Source organism: Numida meleagris, chromosome 4, assembly GCF_002078875.1.
Source record: "Numida meleagris isolate 19003 breed g44 Domestic line chromosome 4, NumMel1.0, whole genome shotgun sequence".
Classification (NCBI taxonomy): domain Eukaryota; kingdom Metazoa; phylum Chordata; class Aves; order Galliformes; family Numididae; genus Numida; species Numida meleagris.
In genome coordinates this window covers 15568868-15590580 of record NC_034412.1, presented here as the reverse complement: position 1 = coordinate 15590580, position 21713 = coordinate 15568868, and the positions used below count along the sequence as shown (strand labels likewise).

The 21713-nt window shown below is 46.1% G+C and overlaps 3 protein-coding genes across 14 annotated transcripts in view; 2 read left to right on the top strand and 1 right to left on the bottom strand.

Moving 5' to 3' along the window:
• NYAP2 (neuronal tyrosine-phosphorylated phosphoinositide-3-kinase adaptor 2) overlaps positions 1 to 11572 on the top strand; it is a 100804-nt gene extending 89232 nt beyond the window's left edge. Inside the window, exons 22-34 of the mRNA XM_021393707.1 lie at positions 405 to 673; positions 1446 to 1654; positions 2097 to 2238; positions 3447 to 3697; positions 4312 to 4441; positions 4940 to 5108; positions 6307 to 6483; positions 7530 to 7660; positions 8402 to 8601; positions 9529 to 9667; positions 9996 to 10127; positions 10704 to 10818; positions 11152 to 11572. Coding sequence (XP_021249382.1) covers positions 405 to 673; positions 1446 to 1654; positions 2097 to 2238; positions 3447 to 3697; positions 4312 to 4441; positions 4940 to 5108; positions 6307 to 6483; positions 7530 to 7660; positions 8402 to 8601; positions 9529 to 9667; positions 9996 to 10127; positions 10704 to 10818; positions 11152 to 11305 — 2218 coding nt within the window. The 3' untranslated portion in view covers positions 11306 to 11572. The remainder of the gene's footprint in view (positions 1 to 404; positions 674 to 1445; positions 1655 to 2096; positions 2239 to 3446; positions 3698 to 4311; positions 4442 to 4939; positions 5109 to 6306; positions 6484 to 7529; positions 7661 to 8401; positions 8602 to 9528; positions 9668 to 9995; positions 10128 to 10703; positions 10819 to 11151) is intronic.
• On the top strand, positions 14913 to 18089 carry HRASLS (HRAS like suppressor). Of its 2 annotated transcripts, none has more exons than XM_021393345.1 (4): positions 14913 to 15159; positions 15835 to 16041; positions 16464 to 16732; positions 17036 to 18089. In XM_021393345.1, exons 2-4 carry the CDS (start codon positions 15903 to 15905, stop codon positions 17135 to 17137), a joined length of 510 nt encoding a protein of 169 aa, XP_021249020.1. In that variant the 5' UTR covers positions 14913 to 15159; positions 15835 to 15902; the 3' UTR covers positions 17138 to 18089. The 2 variants fall into 2 exon arrangements, with proteins under 2 accessions (XP_021249020.1, XP_021249019.1); XM_021393344.1 differs by lacking the exon at positions 14913 to 15159 and adding an exon at positions 15179 to 15371.
• ATP13A5 (ATPase 13A5) overlaps positions 18105 to 21713 on the bottom strand; it is a 29829-nt gene continuing 26220 nt past the window's right edge. For 3 of the 11 annotated variants that reach the window (XM_021393336.1, XM_021393337.1, XM_021393342.1), the window contains 4 exons: positions 21433 to 21626; positions 20390 to 20478; positions 19752 to 19832; positions 18105 to 19253 (listed from right to left, as the gene is read on the bottom strand). In XM_021393336.1, coding sequence (XP_021249011.1) covers positions 19059 to 19253; positions 19752 to 19832; positions 20390 to 20478; positions 21433 to 21626 — 559 coding nt within the window. In that variant the 3' untranslated portion in view covers positions 18105 to 19058. Of the gene's footprint in view, positions 19254 to 19751; positions 19833 to 20389; positions 20479 to 20696; positions 20884 to 21432; positions 21662 to 21713 lie in introns of those variants that run through there. The other 8 variants (XR_002437663.1, XR_002437664.1, XR_002437665.1 and 5 more) reach the window with 8 other exon arrangements.

Sequence of the window (21713 nt, the reverse complement as noted above, 5' to 3'; positions counted from 1 at the left end):
AGAGCCTAGCATGGTAACACAGCTTGTACAACCATGGGCTCACCAGCCAAAGCCCATGCCACAGTGCCCACAGAAGGCAAGCAGAGCATGCCCAAGGGTGGCAGCCAGGCTCAGATAAGAGTCCAGATCACCACACAACTTTGCAATGATGAAGCAGGTCCAAGGTCAAGCTGGGAAATCAGTCTTCTCGTCAGGGTCAGGTTCAGTGACTGCAACCAAAGTCAAGATGCAGCATGGTGATTGCCAGGCAGATCTACTGCTGCTACTCTTCCAGTCATAGAAATAAGACTGCAGTCTCCAGCAGTATTTATTTAGCACCTTTCCGAGGCAACAAACTTTTCAGTTTCTCAGTCTCACATATGTCTTTGAAACTCAAGTGCAGCCATTTCTGTGCTTTCTTGCAGTTGTTTATCAGACTCAAGAGAAGATGATGTTCCTCCTTGCACTGCTGAGAATAAACCAATCATTGAAAGCCAGTGCAATGTCCTAAAATCAGACAAATTCAAAGCATGTCATAATCTGGTAAAGCCTGAAGACTTCATAAAGATCTGCACCTATGACATGTGTCGGTATGATGGCATGAAGTCTGCTCTCTGCGACATAGTTCAATTCTATGTGGACACCTGCAGGAATCAAGGCATCACCATTACATGGAGGAATAGCACATTTTGTCGTAAGTGCACAAGCAAGTGAAAAAAAAATAGAAAATTGGATGGCTGACAGCATAAGACAAATGAGCAGTATTAGGTGGTCAAGTTATATAAAAGATAATTAAGCCAAAATTTTCAAAATAAGCAATTCTGTTGTTATGATTTTATGACTTGTCTGTGTTGCTGAACTGTTTGCAAGTTGAACTAAACCCAATGATAACAACTAGATGAGTTGTGGATGATAGTGCAGAGTTAGAATGGTTTTGGTAGCCAAATGAATGTCTTGAGACACTGCAGTGAGTCTAAAATGGAGAAACAATAGAATCACAGCATCATTTATGTTGGAAAAGATCTTCAACATCATCAAGTCCAACCATAATAACTGTATTATAACCAGAAATAAAAAACAAAATGGGAAACTGGATTGACACAGGGATCAAAGCCACTCACTGACAGTTTGGACAGTTGCTTATTAAGGGCTAAGGTCTTGGCTTAATTTCCATTGTATGTGCCACACTCCATCCATTCAACAAAGCTACCATCTAATTATGAAAAAAAGAAAGAAAGAAAGAAAAGAAGAAAAAAATTACAGGATGGTGGGTTTTTGTGTTTTTGTTGCTCCTCTACTCCCTCCCACCCTCCCCCCCCACCCAGAGTTTTTGTTTGATGATCAAGATAATCTATAAGAAGGCAGTCCTACACCACTATTTTACAGGCCAAGCTGAAGCTATCAGGCAAGATTATTTGTTTTGGATGTATTTAATAACACTCCTTCTATTCTCTTCACCCACACAGCATTGCCCTGTCCATCCCACAGCCATTACACGACCTGTGCCTCTGCCTGCCCATCAACATGCAATGACATTTTTGCCTCTTCCCTTTGTGAGAAGACAGAATCGTGCACAGAGGGCTGTGAGTGTGATGATAATTATGTGCTCAGTAATGACAAGTGTGTTCCTCTCAGCAACTGTGGCTGCAGGGATGATGACAACAATTACTACAGTGTAAGTAGTTCATTGTAGGGTAAATCTCTGACTGCAGAACTTGCAGGAAATTGGTCTCTTGTCCAACAGAATGAGAAAGAAAGGTATTCAGAGACTACCATTTTAAATACATCGCATTTGGTTAGCAAAAGCTGTGGGCTTAAGTTGTTAGAGGTTGCAGGAACATGGTAATTTGCACCTGAAGCCAAAACTGAGGCGTACTGGAAACTAGTGAATTGACCAGAGTTAATTGTGTGGTCTGTCCTGTTCCTGTTATGTGTTCCAATTCTCTCATGGAAGATAAATGGACTGAGATTGCCCCCTCCCAGTTTCTTGATAAGATTACACCTGGATTGAGCAGTTGTGGGATGGCCAGCAGGATGCACCTAGCCAGACTTCACACATTTTGCTACTGACCTTCTATTGCTCAGCACCTTCATAACGTAACACAATTTGTGTGCAGGCTGGGGAGACCTGGATAACTCCACACTGCGCCCAAAGATGTCAGTGTCAGAAGAATGGTGTCATCAAATGCCAGAGTTACGGATGTGATTCTAAAGAAACCTGCTTGATCAAAAGTGGAAAATACAAGTGCAATCCAACAGGTACGTGCAGGCAGGTCTTTGTGTGGTATTCAGTGAAGGCTAGAGAGGGAGGAGGGGTGTGGGTGTCCGTTCTTTCTTCCATGGCACTTCCAACCTTTACGACATGAAAAGGCAGGTCTGCCAGTACTACTGATGGCACACTATTAAGCACAAAAAGGCCTCATTTCTCAGAATGGAAAGTTACAGTACAAGACAGGGAATTTGTAGAGAGAAGTAGAACAAGAGTTTGAAAATCTATGTACATCTGGAAACTTGGCAGGTCAGTCTGGCTGATTTAAAAATATATATATATATATCCACTGCATTTACCAAAAATAAAAGTCTAATGGGTATGTCTATTAATCCTTTGGCAATGATCGTTTTTTTATTTTCTCCATTGCATATTGATTTGAAAATATGAAAAATAAAGGCAAAACAGGAGAGGGCAGATCTCAACAAATACTTAACAGGCCAGTCTTGGTACTTTTCATCCAGTACTTGCTTTAATCCCATGTTCTCAAGGTAAATTGGACAGTTTAGTAGGTAGCTTGTTGCCTAACACCTCTACACTTCAATTTTCAAGAATAGGTTGGCGTAGGTCCTACTATATTGATGATCAGTGAGGAAGCATAGTGCAAATCCAGCTTCCTCTTGCTCCCTTTTCAGAATGTCACAGCAGAAGCACCACAGAGGTCTTAAGAAGTTGGCTTTGCACTCAGTAGTCAAGGAGAATACATAGATGATAGTCACTGCATCTGATAGGTCTGGTGAACCCAATGACCAGTTTAGTAACCTCAAAAGAAATCGGTGTTACAGCAGCTACACTGTCTGATTTCAAAATTAGACACTGCTTATCATGTTCAAATAATTTTGTAGTAATATATTGCTGAGGATTAAGAAACCAACATCTATAAGAGCCCACTGCAAGCCATGCTGTGTGGCAGTCATTCCTCTGCAGAGGACCAATGTGTACTATAAAGGCAATAAACCCTAATGCTGTGCTTCAGTTCTATTGGTTCCTGCTGTTTCTCAGCAGAGGAATGAGTTTCTCTGGTTGGCTCTCCATGTGAGTGCCAATTCACTAGGATGATGCCTGAGTACCTATCTTTATTTTAAGAGGATTGCATGCTAGCAGCAATTATTTTTATCTAACCTGTATTAAACTGATTTATGCATAAGATTTGGTACGTGCATTCAGATTGGAAGGCAATGAAACTCTTTTTCTTTAGGTTTTGGGAAGTGCCGGATCATAGGTGACCCACATTATGTCACATTTGATGGTTTGGTGCACCACTTCCAAGGGAAATACACGTATGTTCTGACTCAGACCATCCCTGACCTACCTGATACTCTGACACAGTTCAGCATCGAAGGTGTGAACTATCCTCTTCGTCTAAATCGACGCATTACTTACCTGAAAGAGGTTGTCATCAATGTTTACAATCACGAAGTACGATTCAGGGAAGGCAAGAAGATACTGGTAAGTCTGAGTGCAGAGCACAGACAAAGGTTCTCCTTTGTAATAAAACAAATAAATTAAAGGACTGTTCTAAAGAATGTAAGTATTAAAGCTAACGGTGTTATTACAGCAGTACTATGGGGCAAACAAAAATGTGATTTCAGTTGTGTTCTTTTTTTCTAAAGCTGTGAAAGATAGATTTTAATTAAAATGAATAAATAAATTGGCATTTAGGAATAAAATATCAAATCTCCAACACTTACAATAAAGCCACACAAAATTTGATCAGTGATAGGGACAAGTGTGAACTATGCTGGGAAAACTTTATTTCTGCCCTCTTCGTTGGTGCATAATAGTATACATTAGCTCATACACGCGTTTTTAGTTCAGTAATGGAAATCTCTCAGGAATTATAATGATGTAAGAACACCGTGTCCAGATCACTTTCCCTAATATATGATCTTGTTACTTTAAAAATTGAATTCTGCATTTTTTACCTGGTTAAAATATCTAATATATTTATCATTAAAAAAAAAACAAAGGAGGAACGCTCCTTTGTAGCATTTACCTGCATTGAAGCTTCATCTGAATTTGGCATGTATATTATGAGTATTAACTTACTCTTTCCCTTGTAGTTGGATGGTGTAAAGGTGAGAGCTCCTGTTCGTCCCCATGATGGTATTCGTATATATCAGAGAACATCAAGAATTTACCTGGAGACAGATTTTGGCTTATACCTGAGCTACGATGGCGATCAAAATGCAGGTAAGCGATACTAAAACAATCTGCAAGAATATTTAAGCACTGTGTCAAAAAATGTTACCATTACAAATTAGGTCTAAACCCAAGCTGAAATTAGAAAACTTCACCCTTTAAGCCTGTGGTTCTTTGTGATATGAACTTCCAGAAAACTGAAACAAAAAAGTATTTCTCATGAAAGTATAAATTTTACATCCTTCCTCTCAAGCGTGTTCCAGATAATCCCATTCTTTAGTGTTTCTCAGCAGGACTTTCATATCATGTACACAAAACTCATTCGTGTAACGTGAACATACATTACCTCCTCTATTTAAAGTGGAGTTACCCCTGCTTTACGATGGAATATAGCCATGGTATTTCCAATAACTTCAAATCCTGCATGGCACTATCAACTGCAGTCTGATTCATAGAATTCTGTACTTCATGCTTCTTTCCACCTCCTCCATACACTCAGAAGAAAATATTTCTTTGTAATGGCTATTTTTTTCCTTTGAACTTTCCTAGATATAAAGCTGGCCAACACCTACAACAACAGAGTAGAAGGTTTGTGTGGTGACTTTGACGGGAGACCTAGAAATGACTTCACAAACCCAGATGGTGTTTGGCTGAAGAATGTGAATGCATTTGGTGAGAGCTGGAAAGTTCCTGTGAAAAGAAGAACCTCTCGTTTCAGGTACCTAATTTTCTACTTAATGTCCCTGGCAAACACAGCCACTGGAAGTCAGGAAATTAAGCCATAGTTAATATTCAGGTCTGACTACACAGTCAGGTTTCTGTTGCTGCTTCTTCCCTCGGTCTGCATGTGGGGACTTTTCCTGCTCATCACCAAGGCGAAATATCAGTGCCTTTCCATCTTGCCGAAAGAGGCCTGAGCTGTCACTGCATTGCTCTAGTACAGTGCCCTTCTTTGGAGTCACAGCCATTACAATGGCTAGAGCACAGGGATGAGTAAGATCTCTGCCAAAGCTCATGGGTCCTGGCAAAGATAAAGTGCATCATTTGCTGGATGGACAGGTAGATCCTGGTTCAGTGTCATCCCTCCCTCTGGAACATGAAGGCAGCTTTGAAATCCATCAAGATGAATTCACAGTTCTTCACAGAAGAGATTCTTCAAAGTGTAATTTCCTTACTTTCATGACTACATTGTGTTTTCTGCTAGTACAAAAAAAGTTGGGACATTCTTTTGAATAAAAATCAGTGTAATATTTGTGGTCAGCCCAAGCTGCTCTAATTAGTCCATACGGAACACAGAAACAGGGAACTAAGTTTCCTTCTCTCCTTCTACTTTTTCACTTTGCTTTGAAAGGTTTTTGAGGTTGCTTAACCACCAACAGAAATTATTATATTATTTGTTTTTTCAGTATGTAAGTAGAATTATGTTAGCTGTCAGGATATAATTTGGCTGCAATAACCTGTCCAGCAGAATACTAGAAAGCAGCATGTAGGCTAATGTTGAACATAAAGAGGCTCTGGAAGCTATTCCTGGAGAAGAATTCTGGCACTTCAGGCGTGTAGCCTGTTCTTAGGTGAAAATGAACATACCTCCTTGAAGTGGTGGTTTACTCCCGCTGCCTAACATTCAAGTATTATTGAATGGATTAGGTGAAGGAGGCCTGGATGAAACCTGTGTCCATGGAGATAACAACAGCTATTCTTTTTGATTTAAAAACCCATAGATCTCTGAAATGGTAGGAATTGTTCTAGTGCGTCTTTGATTTGCAATATATACCCACTTCACATTCAGTATAAACATTGAGAGAGAAATAAACTGATGCTTCTATCACAAGGCAGAAATGCTGTTACTTACAAACTAGTGCTATGAATGCTGGATGTACAGAGAAATGATGGTTTCATAATGACTTCATTTCCAGACGAGAAGCCACCTTGGAAGACGAGCCTAATGAGGAACCAGATACAGGGCTCTATCAAGGCTGCAGCGAAAATAAGCTGATGCAAGAAAACAGCACTTCTAAATGTCAAATTCTGACTGCATTGGATGGTCCTTTTGCAAATTGTCATTCTGTAGTCCCACCAGATTTCTATTCCACGTAAGTGTCTGCTGCAAACAATCTAGGCAATTTTTCTCTGCATTTCCAAAACAATTTTGGAGCTTGTCTCAGATAAGAACTGTACATCTTCAATTTCTAGGAACAGAGGATAGTAAGTGTCACTGGGGAACTGGGCCCAGTGCTTCTATTAGTTATATGTTTAGTTCCCCTTATTTGTTGTTTTAAAAAAAAGAAATCTATTTTTCTCTCTATTTAGAGTTTCACTTTTCTGTTATCTCTAGAAAGTAGCTTTCCTCTTTACCTACAGAAATAAAGCAGCACCGTTAGACATTATACCTGTAGGCTGGAATTTTCAGTGTGCTCAAAGTTCTCATTCACTTTCAGTGATAATGCTGTCATTTCCTGACTCTATTAGATTCCTTTTAGTGATTGTAGCTTCGTAAAACGCTGTCTTCAAGTCAGAGCCACAAAGGCTAAAGCTGTCAGTGACAGTTCTTCAGTCTTTCACAGAGTGGTGCAAAAAAAAACAGATTAGTGGAGAGTAACTCACATGGTAGCTGCACGAAAGCTCCCTCTGTTCATCTGGCCTCCTATGTATGCAGTTCCCACACACCAGGTTTTGAACCGTATGAAACCTGTTGATTAATTCTTAGGTTCACCATTCACCCATCATCGGTCAAAGAATGGCCAAGGAGCTACCAGATTTCTTTAGTCATATAGTTGTAAGTAATGTACAAAGATAGGTGGTGCCCACTTCAAAGCCTCTCTTAGCTGTGAGAGAAATGTGAAAGTACCTTAAACCAAATAAAATGGACCACTGACTTCAGGGCATATATCCTGATTGTTAGTGTAAGCCTACCTTTCTCCTCACTCTAGAATTTGGTTGGGCAGCCTGTTTTACCTTCCTAGTGGCTGCTTTATTTTTCCCAGATAGTGTATATTTGCAGATCCCATTCACGTCAGTTCTCACTGCCTCTGAAAATCAGGCCACTGATATTCAGATGATGAGCAAAGTTGAGAAGGTAGCACCAGCAAACAAAAAACAAAAGGTATAGTGCATGAACGCTTTCTCATGTTGCATGTAGGAGCTGCGTCTTTGATATGTGTGTGGAAGAAGATGGTGCTGACACGTTATGTCGCAGTCTGAAAGAGTACGTGCTGGCTTGTCAGGAGCAAGGAGTCAATATGGAAGGCTGGAGGCAACAGACAGCTTGTGGTAAGCTCAGGAAGAAACTGAAAGTGTGGTTTCTGCCTAAAGGACTCTCAAAATGTGAGATTAGAGGTTTTTGCTAGAAGCACTGTATGTCAGAGCTTCTTAGGTCCTACAAACATGTTGATTCACACTTCAATCGTTGTTCATAGTTTAGGATGCACACTTGCTCTTCTGTCGCTGCCTCTGAGTTTTATGCTGATGTTTTGCATTAGACCCCACCTTAGAAAGCTGCTTAGGGAAGCAGAGCCATCAGCTCCCCTGCCGTGAGAAGTTCTGTGAGAAAAATAAAATGTCTCCATTCCCAACTGGTCTTTCAGACTGAAAAATGCTGAAATAGAACTTACAATAATCTCTGACCTCTTTTTCGTAACTTATTTTTTCCAAGCTGAGAGTTCAATCCAAGCCATACTTACCCTGCATCACCCATGGGTAGATGACTTTGTATTTCTGATGAAACACACTTCTCAGAGCTGTGAAACTACTCTGATACTTTCAGAGATAGCTACTCTGTATGTGTGAGAAGTAATTTGATATCAGTGAACACCTGGACTCAGAGCCCAGCGTATGAATAGCTTTGAGGATGCATTTCCTTACTTTGGAGTCATTCACTTACAACTTCAGTACCATTACATATGTATGAACATTTTGGTGTATGTGTGTTCATCATTTTGCCCTTAAAAACAGATCTGAAAAGGCAATGTGTAACAACAACCTGTTATAACTGGACTCTCCTTATTCTTACAGAGATGTCGTGTCCACCCAACAGCAAATACAACTCATGCATGACTGCATGCCCAGCATCCTGCGGCGACATGACCAGCCCCTCTGAGTGTGAACTGCCTTGTGTTGAAGGCTGTGAATGTCTCCCTGGCTACGTTCTTAGTGACTCTAACTGCGTGCCTTACAGAGAATGTGGCTGCACATACCTTGACAAATATTATGAGGTACAGTGTCTCAGCAGGCCAGACAGCTCCCGCAGTGCTAAACAATATTTTCTTGTGCTAATTATTTTGGTAATCTTTTTGTTCGCCTCCACATGTAATTTTGCATTAGAAACAAAGAGCAATTTATTTAATAATATTCTGGTCTCTGGAGGAAGGGAAGAGAGAATACATCGCTCAGTCTGCCTCTGAAACTCTGCCTGTCAGAATACTCTGCAGGCACCTGGGGGAAGCATATGATTACACTCTGACCTCTGTGTAAATTCTTCACCTTTATTACAGTAAACAGCCTCAGTAGGCTCTCAAATTTACAGTACACCAGTTACAGAAAAATTCTATTGGCCACCTTGGTCCCTCTCCTCTCAGTGAAGAGTGGCACGGGAGGGCCTGAGAGTCTGTAATGCTGGCTGCAGCATGAAGAGAGCCCTTGGCAAGGCTGGATTCTGAGGAATCCAGAGATTCCACCCTTCTAGCTGTGGGATAAAAAGCTTTGTAGTCATTTCAGCACTGGAGATTTGATACAGACAAGGCCTAAGGCAGGTAAAGATGGTGTTATGGGAGGAGGTAGACACTCAAAACAAGTGGGGCTTAGCAGAGAAATGGCACATGGCACCTTTGCACATTGTCTTGGAGGCACAGTGTGATGCATCTGCCGCTTTGTCTCCAGCAGCAGTTAGATGTTGTTGATTCTCCATGTACCCAGCCTGGGGCTAGGATCTCACACCTCAAAATTTCTTGAACATTCCTTGAGTTTCAAGGAGCTGAGTTAATAAGCTGCTTGCTTGCTTTCTTTACACAAAATACAAAAAAGAGAAATCTGCCATGTTGTCATCCATCAGGAAGAATCAGAGTAGCACGGGGCCCCAGTGCTCCATTCATGTTTCCCTGGCTGGTTTTGCTATTTTTTAACATTCAGCTGCTATCTTCCAGATTGGAGAAGTGTTCACCACTGACGACTGCTCCCAGCAATGCCAGTGCACAGAGAGCTCCTCTGTCACCTGCTCTAACATAGCGTGTGGTTCTGATGAAATCTGTAACATTGCAAACTACACTCGTGGGTGCTACAGGAGTAAGTGAACCACTAAACCTATCGTGTTTCCTTCCTTGCTAAGAAGTCTTGAATTACTGCTTATAGGACATCTCTGGGTCTGGGATAATTGCAACAGTCTGAACAGAAGAAATTATAAGCTTACTTAATAAGCTTACTGGAGAAATTTCTCTGATGTTTTGTCATAGAAAGTGTTTCTTTCCCATACTCCTGTTATCAAGTACAAGATAAATAGTAAGCCTTAAAATACAGGGCATGTCCAGCATTAACAGTGTAATCTAACCAAGAACAGTTCTCTCAGGGTTGGATTACCTGAGATTCTGAAGTGTTTCTTCTTCCTTTTTGCTAGGTGGACCGTGTATGCCAAGTCCCTGTCAGAACGATGGAATTTGCTCTGAAATAACCAATGGCACCTCTGACAACTACTACTGTGAATGTACAGAGCTGTACATGGGACAAATTTGCAACATGGAAAGGATAGGTAATAAAACTATTTTGGATTTCACTGTCTGCATTGCACACACCATTATCAAAAAAATGTGTGTCATTATGGAGAAGACTGAGCTGGCTTTTAATTTCCATGCTGTGAGTCAATAAGTAACCCAGTGGGAAGTAGGTGTCAGATCAGTCTGGAACCTCATCACATCTTTTTATGGGCAGATTGTAGTTTAGTCACAGGTAGAGTGGAGGCTGACCCTAGAAATCATTACACTGCATGTTCCAACCAAGTCATTGACATTATTCCTTCCAGTGAAAATTGGGCCTTGTACCATAAACTGGGTGGCCATGTCTATACTGGTACATCCAAACAAAAAGAAGGAGGCAGGCTCCTCAGCAAGGAGATACTAGAGAGCATGACAGCAGGGCTCTGCAGGACCTTGGTCTGACACCATTCCAGAAAGCCAGCTCAGCCAGAGAACACAGTATAAACCAAGCAGACAGGCACGTCTGCTTCCTGTTCAGATTACACAGACTGCAGTTTCAGAGTTAAAATTGAAGGAAATCTTCTGTTCACAGTGTTCTTAGCTTTCACTGACAGGGCTCATTTCTTCTTCAGATGACACAAGCATCCCAGAGAGTTCTCAGAGCAATACAGTTGCCATCGCTGTTGGAGTTACAGTAGCAGTGGTTGCTGTCATCATTCTCGTCTCCTCTGCAGTGTATCTGTACAGGTAAGACTTTTCCCAGCTTTGCTACACTCAGCAGGGGCAAGACGCATGCAGTCATTCTAGCATCTGTACACCCCCAAACTCCTGCTATTCCCATACCTGCAGAATCAGAAAGGAAGCACAGCATCCAAGATCTCACTTGAGGAGTATGAGGGAAAGCTTTTTTTACAGGAATGAACATATGCTATTTCTATTACATAAGGCATATGCATCACTACCACAAAACTTAGGATTCTTTGGAATCTGACGTCCACACTCACGCCACTGTTTGACCTCCCATTTCAGATAAGGATAGAAATTAAAAATGGTTGTTGGTGTTTGTTTGTTTGTGTACAGAAGGAAGAGAAAGGCAAGTGTTGCTATGAACTCACGGAATTCATCTTTGCACAAGTCTGAGGATGCATCAGGTGACAGAGTACATGAACACAATTATGGCTACGTAGTGAACGCCGCATTTGATCAAGATGAACCCCAAAGCACATACCTGTAGTTAGCATTTTTTTTTTCAATTCATATGTATTACTTTCTGCTCTTGTATTTTATTAATATCTCTAATACTTTCAGAATAATAAATAAATAATTGCATTTACTGAAGACTTTTGAAGTTTTTCATCTAAAATATATCTCAGATCTCATGTTGTAGGCTCGAACTGAAGTAAGTCAGTTGAGCCCCTCACTGCAAAAAAGACATGGAGGCCCTGGAGCGTGTTCAGAGGAGGGCGACGAAGCTGGTGAGGGGTCTGGAGCACAGGCCTGATGAGGAGCGGCTGAGGGAGCTGGGATTGTTCAGTCTGGAGAAGAGGAGGCTCAGGGGGGACCTTATTGCTCTGTATAACTACCTGAAGGGAGGTTGTAGTGAGCTGGGGGTCAGCCTCTTCTCTCTGGTAACTAGTGACAGGACGAGGGGGAATGGCTTCAAGTTGCACCAGGGGAGATTTAGGCTGGACATTAGGAAATACTACTTTTCTGAAAGAGTGGTCAGGCGCTGGAACGGGCTGCCCAGGGAGGTGGTTGAGTCACCGTCCCTGGAGGTGTTCAAGAAACGTTTAGATATAGCGTTGGGAGACATAGTTTAGTGGGGTTGTTGGTGGTAGGTGGATGGTTGGACTGGATGATCTTGTAGGTCTTTTCCAACCTAGCTAATTCTATGATTCTATGATTCTATAAGTCCTAACTCACATTGTACACTGTGTTGTCCACAGAGGCTGTACAAATAACACTAAGTCCAGGCAGAATACAGTAGCACAATTGTACTGCACACTGTCACATCCATACCTCTGATAGAGGCCCAGGCAGCAGACTGACAAGGTCAGAATTAACGATGGCATCTCAGGCAGGTCTTCATGAGATCACCCTACCCAAATACTTAAACAGGAGAGAAACAGATGACTGAGCTGGAAACAGTTCTGCTCTTTTGGCAAGGCATAGTTGACTGGAGAGAAAAAAAAAATAAGACAACACCAAGCTCATCTGATAACAGACAACCCCACTCCATCCACCCCACTGCGAGTGTCAGTCTGAAAGAAGCAATTGAGTGACAGCAGCCTCCTTGCTGTCTGTCTGGAGTGGACAAGAATGAGGATTGTCATCAACCCTTGCCTGTGGGTGCTAATGCTAAGCAACAAAACCTATTTGGACAATGAGAGCCTGTCAAAAATTCTCCTTGAGGTCTTTGCAAACTTTGAAGCTGTCACACTTAGGGATGCGGTTAGAGATTTGCATCAGCTCAGTCTCGGACCTCACTAAGGGTTCTTCAATAGCAGAACATCAAAAGCATTTGCATAGTACTGATTTTGGCTGAGATAGGACTAATTTTCATCAGAACAGCTTCTGTGCTGCTATGCTTTGGATTTGTGGGGGAAAAAAAAAAGAAAAAAAAATACAAACAAGAAAACAGCACTGATAATACACCAATGCTTTAGTTATTCCCAAATGGTGCTTACACAAAGTCAAGGTCTTTTCAGTTCCTCACATTGTCCTGCCAGAAAGCAGGCTTGCAGTGCACCAGAAGCTGGGAGGGTGTACAGCCAGAACAGCTGATCCCAGTGAGCAAAGGAATATCCTGCCCCATGTGACATCATGCTCAGCAACAACAGGATATTGCTGCTGCTCCTGTGCTCCTGCACTGGACAGCTGGATCTCCACTGTTAACCCAATGTCTCAACAGCACTCAGGGGGCAGAAGCCATGCCTAGGCATTGTATAAGCCCTGAACAAATTTCCAGTGGCACAAGTGAAGCTCTAAGACACAAGGAGCGACCGATTAAAACTTTTATTGATGGCAGAAGATATTTTGGCAGAAGCTAGTTAAACCTCAGTACTTTATAAAGGGCTGAATGACCCATAATGGGAGGGGGAAGGGAGAGATGCAGAGGAAAGGTTGGGATCACCACCTTGGGTTTCAGCAACATCTCTGGTCCAGTTCCTGACCTGTCGGCGATGGCAGTGGGTGCACACACAGCTCCTCTGAGTTACACTGTTTATAAACTATTACTTCACATGGGCAGTTTGAGATTTAAAATACTCTGGAAATGGGTCGGTGGGGCTTCAGGTGGTCTCCCCTTACTGCATTTACTGCTTGGAGACCTTCACGGGTGCCCAGGAGTAGTTAGTGATGATCTCTCCCTGCACTAAGTTCACTTGCTGCTGCTCAGCAGTTCTGCATGGTCAGATATTAGGAAATCAGTCAGACAAGTGCTTCCTTGCCTTCAGCAAGGCCCCTTCCTTCAGCCACATCTTATCTCCTTCCTGCAGTGACCTCCTTTTACTCCTTGTCATGGTTTTATGATTTTCGGTTATTGGTACTCCACATCATAACATCATGTAGTGAATGTACCTGGTTCTCAGAAGAGAAGAACTACTACAGTCCCCACGGTACTTTGCTCCTCTGTTACCATTTTCCAGCCGGAGGGAAAAGATAAAAGCTCGCAGTATAAAAACGTGCGGATCACGAGACCTCGTCCCTTTTTCGCCGTCTCTCATCTTGGCAGCACCTCGCTCTCCAGCCGTCTTATCGTCGGTAGTAGAGTAAGGCCTACCTTGATTTTGGGACATTCTCTCTCTCTGTATTGGATTTATCAGCTTAAATTGTAATTATATTGTATTATAGTGTGTTGTTTGGCATTCCGATATCTTATTTAGTAAATTAGTTTGTTTCTCCTCAGATTATTGCCGCTGTTCTTTGCTCTCAGGGCCATCTCCTTACCCTTTTCCCCTTTTCCCTTTTTTCCCGGGGCGTGGACCCGTGGATCCCCCGTCCCCTTCGTCACGGAACCGGGCCGAATGCCCGTAAACCGTTGACACTCCTCTACCAAGTGTTTGCTTCTCAGCCTCCCTCAGCACTGTTAGCCAGAAAAGCACTTGTAATCCCCATGGGCAGCCAGGTGGACAAAAGGCATTTTGCTCCGGTCTGTTCAAGAACATGCCAGACATCCACACATGCACAGCCCAGCCATTGAGGAGCGGATGTGAATGGAAAGGGGCTTTCAGCCTCACTACATAATGAGAATGAATCAGCGCGAGGGGCCTACCTGTCTACAAACAAATTGCCAACGTCATGCTGCAATTTCACCACATTTCTAAAAGCAGCTTTCCTGCCTGTTCAGCAGCAGCTTCCTATTGCTCTCCTGTACTTGCTAACAGTGCAGTTCTGTGAATGTTGAGCGCTGCTGAGCGTGCTCACCTCCTGCTGTAGCTGCTGGGAGCACAGGACACCCCACAGCCTGCAGGATCGCAGCTCCAGCTCTCCCAGGTAACGCAGCCTATCTGTACGCAGGTGAAGAAGATTTGGGGGTTTCCATGGATACACTTTGCTATTTCAGTATCATAGGAACTGCTTTGGTTTTCCACTGCAAAGCCTTGTAAGTACTTCAGACTTGGAATAGGGTAATAAAGCAGAACCGCAACGCAGTGCTCCACTGAATTAACTAGGTCTTGTCAATAGAAGCCAGAAAGAACAAATCTGACGCTGCTCAGATCTTGCAAATTGATCAGCTCTCTTAACACTGGGCATTAAATCCCCTGCTTGGTTCAACCCACTCAGAACACACATCTGCTGGTGGTGAACCTTCCTTTCTGGCAATAGCCATAGGGCAGCCACAGCTGCTCAGTTGCACTCGCCCACCCCTCAGCTCAGAGAACTTGTTTGGCACGGCCACACACTCCTGGATCTGGAAGAAATCGCTGGGCCACAACACAAAGACACACGAAGAGCCATCCTAGACGTCTTTGCCCTAAAATAGCAACTGGGACGGGCTCTGAGCTCCACCTCCGTCTCTTCCCTTTGCCAGCGGAGAAGTGCAGTGGCAGAGCACTGCACCGCCGCTCCCTCCCTGGAGGATTGCCGGTGAGGGATGCTCGCTTACCCCTCTCCCTGTAGGGCCGCTGCACACCGGGGCGTCGGGCTGCACGACAACGCCAGGCACCCAGCAGCCTGCAGCCGCCCGCTCCTCGCTATTTATAGCGGCCGGGAGGAGCCTGGGGCTGGGCCGGCTTCCGCCTCCGCGCTCGCTCGGGGTCGCGGCGGCGGCAGCAGGACGCACGGACGCACGCAGGGGGGTGAGCGGGGAGCAGGGGGAGCTGGGGTGGGCACCTGCAGCAGGATGCGGCCCCGGGGCGCCGAGCCCCTAGCGGGCACGGCCTGGGGCCGGGTGTGCGAGAGCGGCTGCCGCCGCCCGCCGGAGCCGTCCCGAGGGGGCTGTTTCAGGGAGAGCCTCAAAGGGAGCAGGGCTCGCCAGGGGAACAGCTCAGCCCCCTCAGCCCAGCAGAGAGCAACAGGATGGAGGCGAATGCTGGGAGCTGGATGGTGGCCTGCCATGGCTTCACCCTTTGCTCCCATTGATCAGCAGGACAAGGGTGGATTTCACTCCTTGCCCTCTGCCAGCGCGCTGCTTGCAGCCAGGCCCTGTGAACAGCATCCAACGCAGCAGCGGCCAGCTGTCACCTGCCTGTGCTGCAAGTGCCAGGCACTAATGACCTCCCAGCAAGCCAACCCCCAGCAAATAGCCTCTCTGTACCACAGAGCTCCCTGCCGTGCCTTGCTCTGAGCTGCCCAGCCAGAGGAGCATGTCCTGATCTGGATCTTGTGAGATGGCAGCAACCGAGAGCTTCAGTGCCGCCCACCCTGGAGACCCCCAGCCCGGGGACCTGATTGAGATCTTCCGGCCAGCGTACCAGCACTGGGCCCTCTACCTGGGAGACGGGTACATCATCAATGTGACACCCGTGGGTAAGGCTGGCAGAGTGGGATGGGTGCTTTGGGACGGCCGAGAGCGCTGCCTTGTACTGAAGGCAGGTGGTCAGCCTCATATGGCAGCTCCAGGCTATCCACAACCATGCAGTCTGCCCACAGAGGCTGTGGACGCCTCGTTCCTGGAGGTGTTCAAGGCCAGGTTGGATGGGGCCCTGGGCAGCCTAGTCTAGTATTAGATACGGAAGCTGGCAGCCTTGCCTGCGGCAGGGGGCTTGGAGCTTGATGATCCTTGAGGTCTCTTCCAACCCAAGCCATTCTATGATTCTCCAGGATGGGAGAGAGGAAGGGACAGGGGCTGCAAGCCCCACTGGTGGCACCTCCAGGGGCCAGGCAGAAGCTCTCTGGGGTCTCGGCCAGGCTGTGTGGGACCTGCCTGGCTCACCCTGTGCCTTCCCTAGAGGAGGGACCACCGGCCACATTTGGCAGCGCCAAGTCGGTGTTCAGCCGAAAGGCCATGGTGAGGATGCAGCTCCTGAAGGAGGTGGTGGGAAACGACACCTACCGCATCAACAACAAGTACGACGGCACCTACGCTCCCCTCCCTGTGGAGGAGATCATCCGGCGTGCCGAGTACCTCATCAACCAGGAGGTGTCCTACGACTTGCTGGGCAACAACTGCGAGCACTTCGTCACGCTGCTCCGCTATGGCGAGGGGGTCTCTGAGCAGGTAGGCAACGTGTGCTGCCCGGGAACCATCCGTGTGGGGTCAGCATGGAGACACTTAATATGAGTCTCTGCAACGTGACACAGCCCCAACGCTTCACGGGGACAGCACAGCCCTGGGGCTGGGGTCCCAACCACTGCAGACTCACAAGGGACTCTGAGCCATGAGGCTCATTGGCGCCTGGGGGTGCCACTCTCGTTCAGCCCAAGGGTGAAGGCGTGGGATCACCATTATTCATTTCATTGTCCTGATTAGCTCTGCCTGATCTTCATTTCTGCACCTGTGTTTTGCTCCCCCCCTCTGCAGGCCAACCGAGCCATCAGTGCCATCGGGTTTGTGACGGCAGCTGCCGGTGCCTTCTCCCTGCTGGGCCTGCTGCGGAGCCGGACCCGAGAGAGGCAGTACTGAGGGGCTGCAGGGCAGGGGCTGCTGGCAACACGGGGTGCTTCGTGGCCTCACTCCCAGCAGCGCCTCTCACAGAGGGCAGCCCCAGCCTGTTTGCTACAGCTGCCATCGTGGCATTGCCAGCGATGTCTGGCAGCGCTCACGAGCCAATTATCCTCGTGCCTCAGGGCTCTGCTGAGGGCTTTTGGCACATACACTGTTCGTACAGACCGCGTCCTGTGGGCTTTCTGTGAATAACCTTTCCTAACCTGTGTGAAGGAATATTTTTACTTTTGTTTTTAACCATTTTTTTTTCCTTACGGGAAGTAATGCAGCAGCACTGCTGTTGAGGCCCATGCAGGACTGGATAGATGATCTTAGAGGTCTTTTTCCAACCGTAATGATTCTATGGTTCTGTGAATATAAGGAATTGCCCCTGGGCACCGCAGGGCAGCCTTTGTGCCTGGAGCTGGGCCTGCTGCACTGCACTGACCAGCGTGACAGATCCTAGTTGCAGCACAAGTGGTGTCTTCCCCCAGCCAGCAGGACAGCACAGCCCATGTCCCACACCTGGAGGATGAGATGTGCAACAGCTCCACACCTAGAGAGCCTCACCATCTCCAAGCACAAAGCTGGCATGCGGCTTGTCCTAGGAGAAAGCTATTGAGTGGAAGTGTGGTTTATTACTCTTCATGGAGAGTACTTGGCTTGCGTGTTTGGAACTGTATTTTTTTGCAGGTTGCATATAGGAAATGAAATCCAGTGGTGCCTTCACCACGTGCAGCTGCCTGGACTGTAAGAAGAGATGGGAGCAAGAGCTGTCAGTAAGCAGCTTGCTATTTTTGTCTGCTCTCACTATGTATATAACTGGACCAAAGGCTTTTTTTAAACAACGGTTGTTTCAGCGTTTGAAATAACAAAGCCAAGCCTTCTGGTCATATTTTGTAGTTAATACAATTAAATAATACTGTTGGTTGTTGGTTTGTTGTTGTTCTTTTTTAATATGGGAAATTTATTAAAATAAAACTGGGCTCTTAGTAACTAAACCTGGAAGCCCTGTTCAGTTTTCCTGTAAATATAGCCAGAAGTTCTTTCAAGACGAAACCTAGGAAGTGGCTAAATAATATAAGGATGAGAGCAAGCCCAGCTGGGCTCAGCTTCCTACACTATGCAACTGCAGAGCACTGGTGCACATTAACCTCTGCTTCTTGGCATGACTTAGATAAAGCAAGCAGCTCAGTGCAACTTTCCACCCAGCGTGCCCTGAGAGCAACGGTGCCACGTGGCACCAAAGAGAGCACTAAATTTGGGTAAGGAGGCAGCTATTCATTCCCTGAGTGCATCCCTGCCCAGCTCCAGCTTGCTGCAATGCTTGAGCTGAAATCTTCCCCGCACTCAGCACATTGTGTCTGCAAAAACTGGCAAGGGAGGGTGAAGTAAGGACAGCATGTGCACCCTCCCACATTTCTAATTCACTCCAGGATGGAAGAAAACCAGAATTGCTTTGTAAGTGGAATTTTGCTTGGAAGCTGCAGTTTCATTTAATGCAGGATTTTGCAGTTGCACGTGTGCTCCTCGGTGCAGTCAAGATTAGGTCACTAATTGGGTCATCAAGCCCCGTGGGTACAGTGACAGGGTTTGGTGGAGCAGTGGCTGAATGCTGGAGCAGCAGCAGTCATTGCTTTGCTGTGCTCAGTGTTGCTGAGCCTTTGTAGGAGGTGCTGGCAAGGCCGGAGAGCTGCTGTTGCCATGGAATAGAGTCAAAGTTGTTATTTTACCAGCAAGAGAAAGAATAACCCTCGTCCCTATTCCAGGACACAGCCAGCCCGCCTCTGAATGGAGGGGTTTGTTCAGCAAGCACAGAAATCCAAGCCTGGTGCGCGTGGAGCGATGCAAACAGACCGGTCAGCGGGGACAAGGCAGCCCTGTGCCCAGCTGCAGTCGCCTAGTCCCTGTGCTCGTAGCTGGGGTTAATGTAAACCTCAGCTGTGCTTCTTGCTGCAAAATCCTTGGTGTTTACAGGAGGCCAGTTTGGATCCCTCTGCAGCATCCACTGCCACTTTCGGTACTGGCTTTTCGACTGGTACCCAACGCAGGCTTTAATCAGCATCCAGAGGTGCTTGTTCTGCAGGAGAACATCCTGCAGAGTGACACAGCGTGGCGTTAGTGGAGGGGGACCAAAGCCAGCCCCCGTGACATGTGCCAGCCCATGTGCATGCAACTCCCTACATGAGCCACAGCAGTCCCCTTCCATAGCACAGGTACCACACTTTCCTCTTGGGATAGGGGACACCCGGATGCTTGCTGCCTTGCAGGCAACAATACCTGCCACTGGATGCAACCCCAAGCTCACCCCCAGGGTGGCACAGTCAGCCCTGACCCACAAGGCATCATTTGTGTCAGCTGCATGGCATCGCTCACTCTCTACAAGCTTAAAGTATGTGGGCTGAGTCATCTTTAGTGCTCCATCAGGTGGATTTGATTGACACACAGTGACTCTTAAGGAAAAAGGGAGGAAAAATGGGAAAACCCTACGGGTTTCTGCTTCTGCAGGAAGAGTCTGGCTGCAAATGGAGGAAGAAAGTCCTGAACAGATGCAGCTCACCCCTGGGAACAGACAGTAAATGAATGCACTCACCTCCGTAAAAAAAGATACACAGAAGGTGACCAAGAGCATCAGTAGGACATAAACTCTCCAGATCACAGGAGTGCAAAGAAACTGTTGGAAAAGACAGGAGGAGCAATTTGGTTTGAGTGCCTTGCCAAGATTTGCATCTGTTCCTAATGACTGGAGAGGCTGACTAACAATTTCTTGATGGCAAGCATGGAGCAGGCCGTAGGCAGTGACAGTAATTCCTTGTCACAGAGGTTTGGAGGGGCTGATGCCAGATTCCCCATGGCATGCAGCTGCCTCACATCACCACTGACCCTGTGACTGACACCAGCAGATCAGCAGTCAGTGCCCAAGTATTCCATGGAGCTGCAGCCTCCTACACACAAACCCACACTCCGCGCTGTTGTGTTTTTTGTCAGGAAGAACAGCTCAGCAAGATACAAAGCGCTTTTTCTTCTCGCCATTGCAGTCTGGAGGGGAGAACTGCCTCATTAATCAAGCCCTTGTTGGATGGATAATAAAGAAATTTGAAAGTGATGCCCAGACAGCATCAAACCAGTGAGTTCATTTCCAGCATGGCCATACCTGTAGCTTGTGCTCTATGTGCATAGGTAAAGGTCCAGCAAAACAAAAAAATAAATGCATGTTTTGTCTTCACTTACCTGCATGCCACTGTACACAGCATCCATGTCAGCGAGGAAGAGGAAGAGGCAGACGGCGAGCTGGAGGGCCAGGAGGGCTGAAAATACATCTAGGGAAACAAGAGCGTGGGTGGCCTTGGGAAAGGGGCTTTGGTGGCTGAACTCTTCAGATACGCTCATGGGAGTCCCAGCCACCAGTGCTGTAGAACTGCTAGCCTGTGCACTTCTGGTGTTTGTTTGTTTGAGGGAGGGGTGCTGTGCCTAGAAGACCTGTGAAATTGAACCCTAGTGGAGCTAGTCCCTAGTGGCCCGTTGCAAACCTCCCTACCTACACTGCTTTTCTCGCCCGGGTGATTTGGTATTGCAGGGCAGCTTCCTTCTGGCCTCTCCTCTCTTCTGCAGGTGGCCAGGGCTCTGTGAATTGGGTTTGGGACCAGCCTATTGCCAAAAAGCCTGATGAAATCAGCTCTGCTAAGGTTAAGCAAGATCCTGATCTCTCATCCATGAGTAAAAAGCTGCAATTGCAAAGGAGCTATCAGTCAGCTGCAGGCTAGTATGGGTAAATCATCTCTGCAAAACTCAGAGAAGGAAAGGTTATTGTGAGAGGATTTTAACAGTGATATTATCACAGGCTTTTCTCTCTCATCTCTAGGAATGGAAGTCAAGTAAGGTAAAACTGAATCTCAGAGAAGCTCTATTTGATGTGTGGATTTTGAAACAAATACATCTGATCCTTACACACTATCTGTGTTCTCAGTAACACGCAGTTCTGCACTAAGCACAGTACATCATCTTCTGGAAAGCACCTATTTTCCAAAACACTGTCTTCTTTTTCAGCTCTGCTGCTCCTTTTTTTTTTTTTTCTAGAAGGAAGCTAATGTAGGCAATGCTCACTGAGATTTTTTGAGGGAGGCAGAAGCTCACATACCCAGCAGTTACATCGCATACCAGTCACTGGCGTGGGTACAGAAAAAGCCACATCATCCCTTCCCTCCTCTCCTTCCAGGGAGATTTTGGGGCAGGAAGGGGAGCGTACAGAGCACGTGTATTCCAGCTCTACTCACAATTGGTGTAGATGGGCTTGCGGAAGGGCTTTCCTTTGGAAAAGACAAAGGCCACAATGATGCAGTTGATGGAAGACAGTGGCCACAATGTTGTGCCTTCGTAGCTGAGGACGGTGCTCTGGGCACTGCTGCTGCTGGTACCGTTTCCCCCTGGGTCGGCAGAGGGCAAGGTCTGGTTCCCGAGCGAGCAATGTCTGCAAGGTGACACTCAGCATCTTGTTCCTGCCTTCTGCAAGAGTGACTTACTACAGCAACTCCCTCTCCTTTCCTACCCAGCCTAC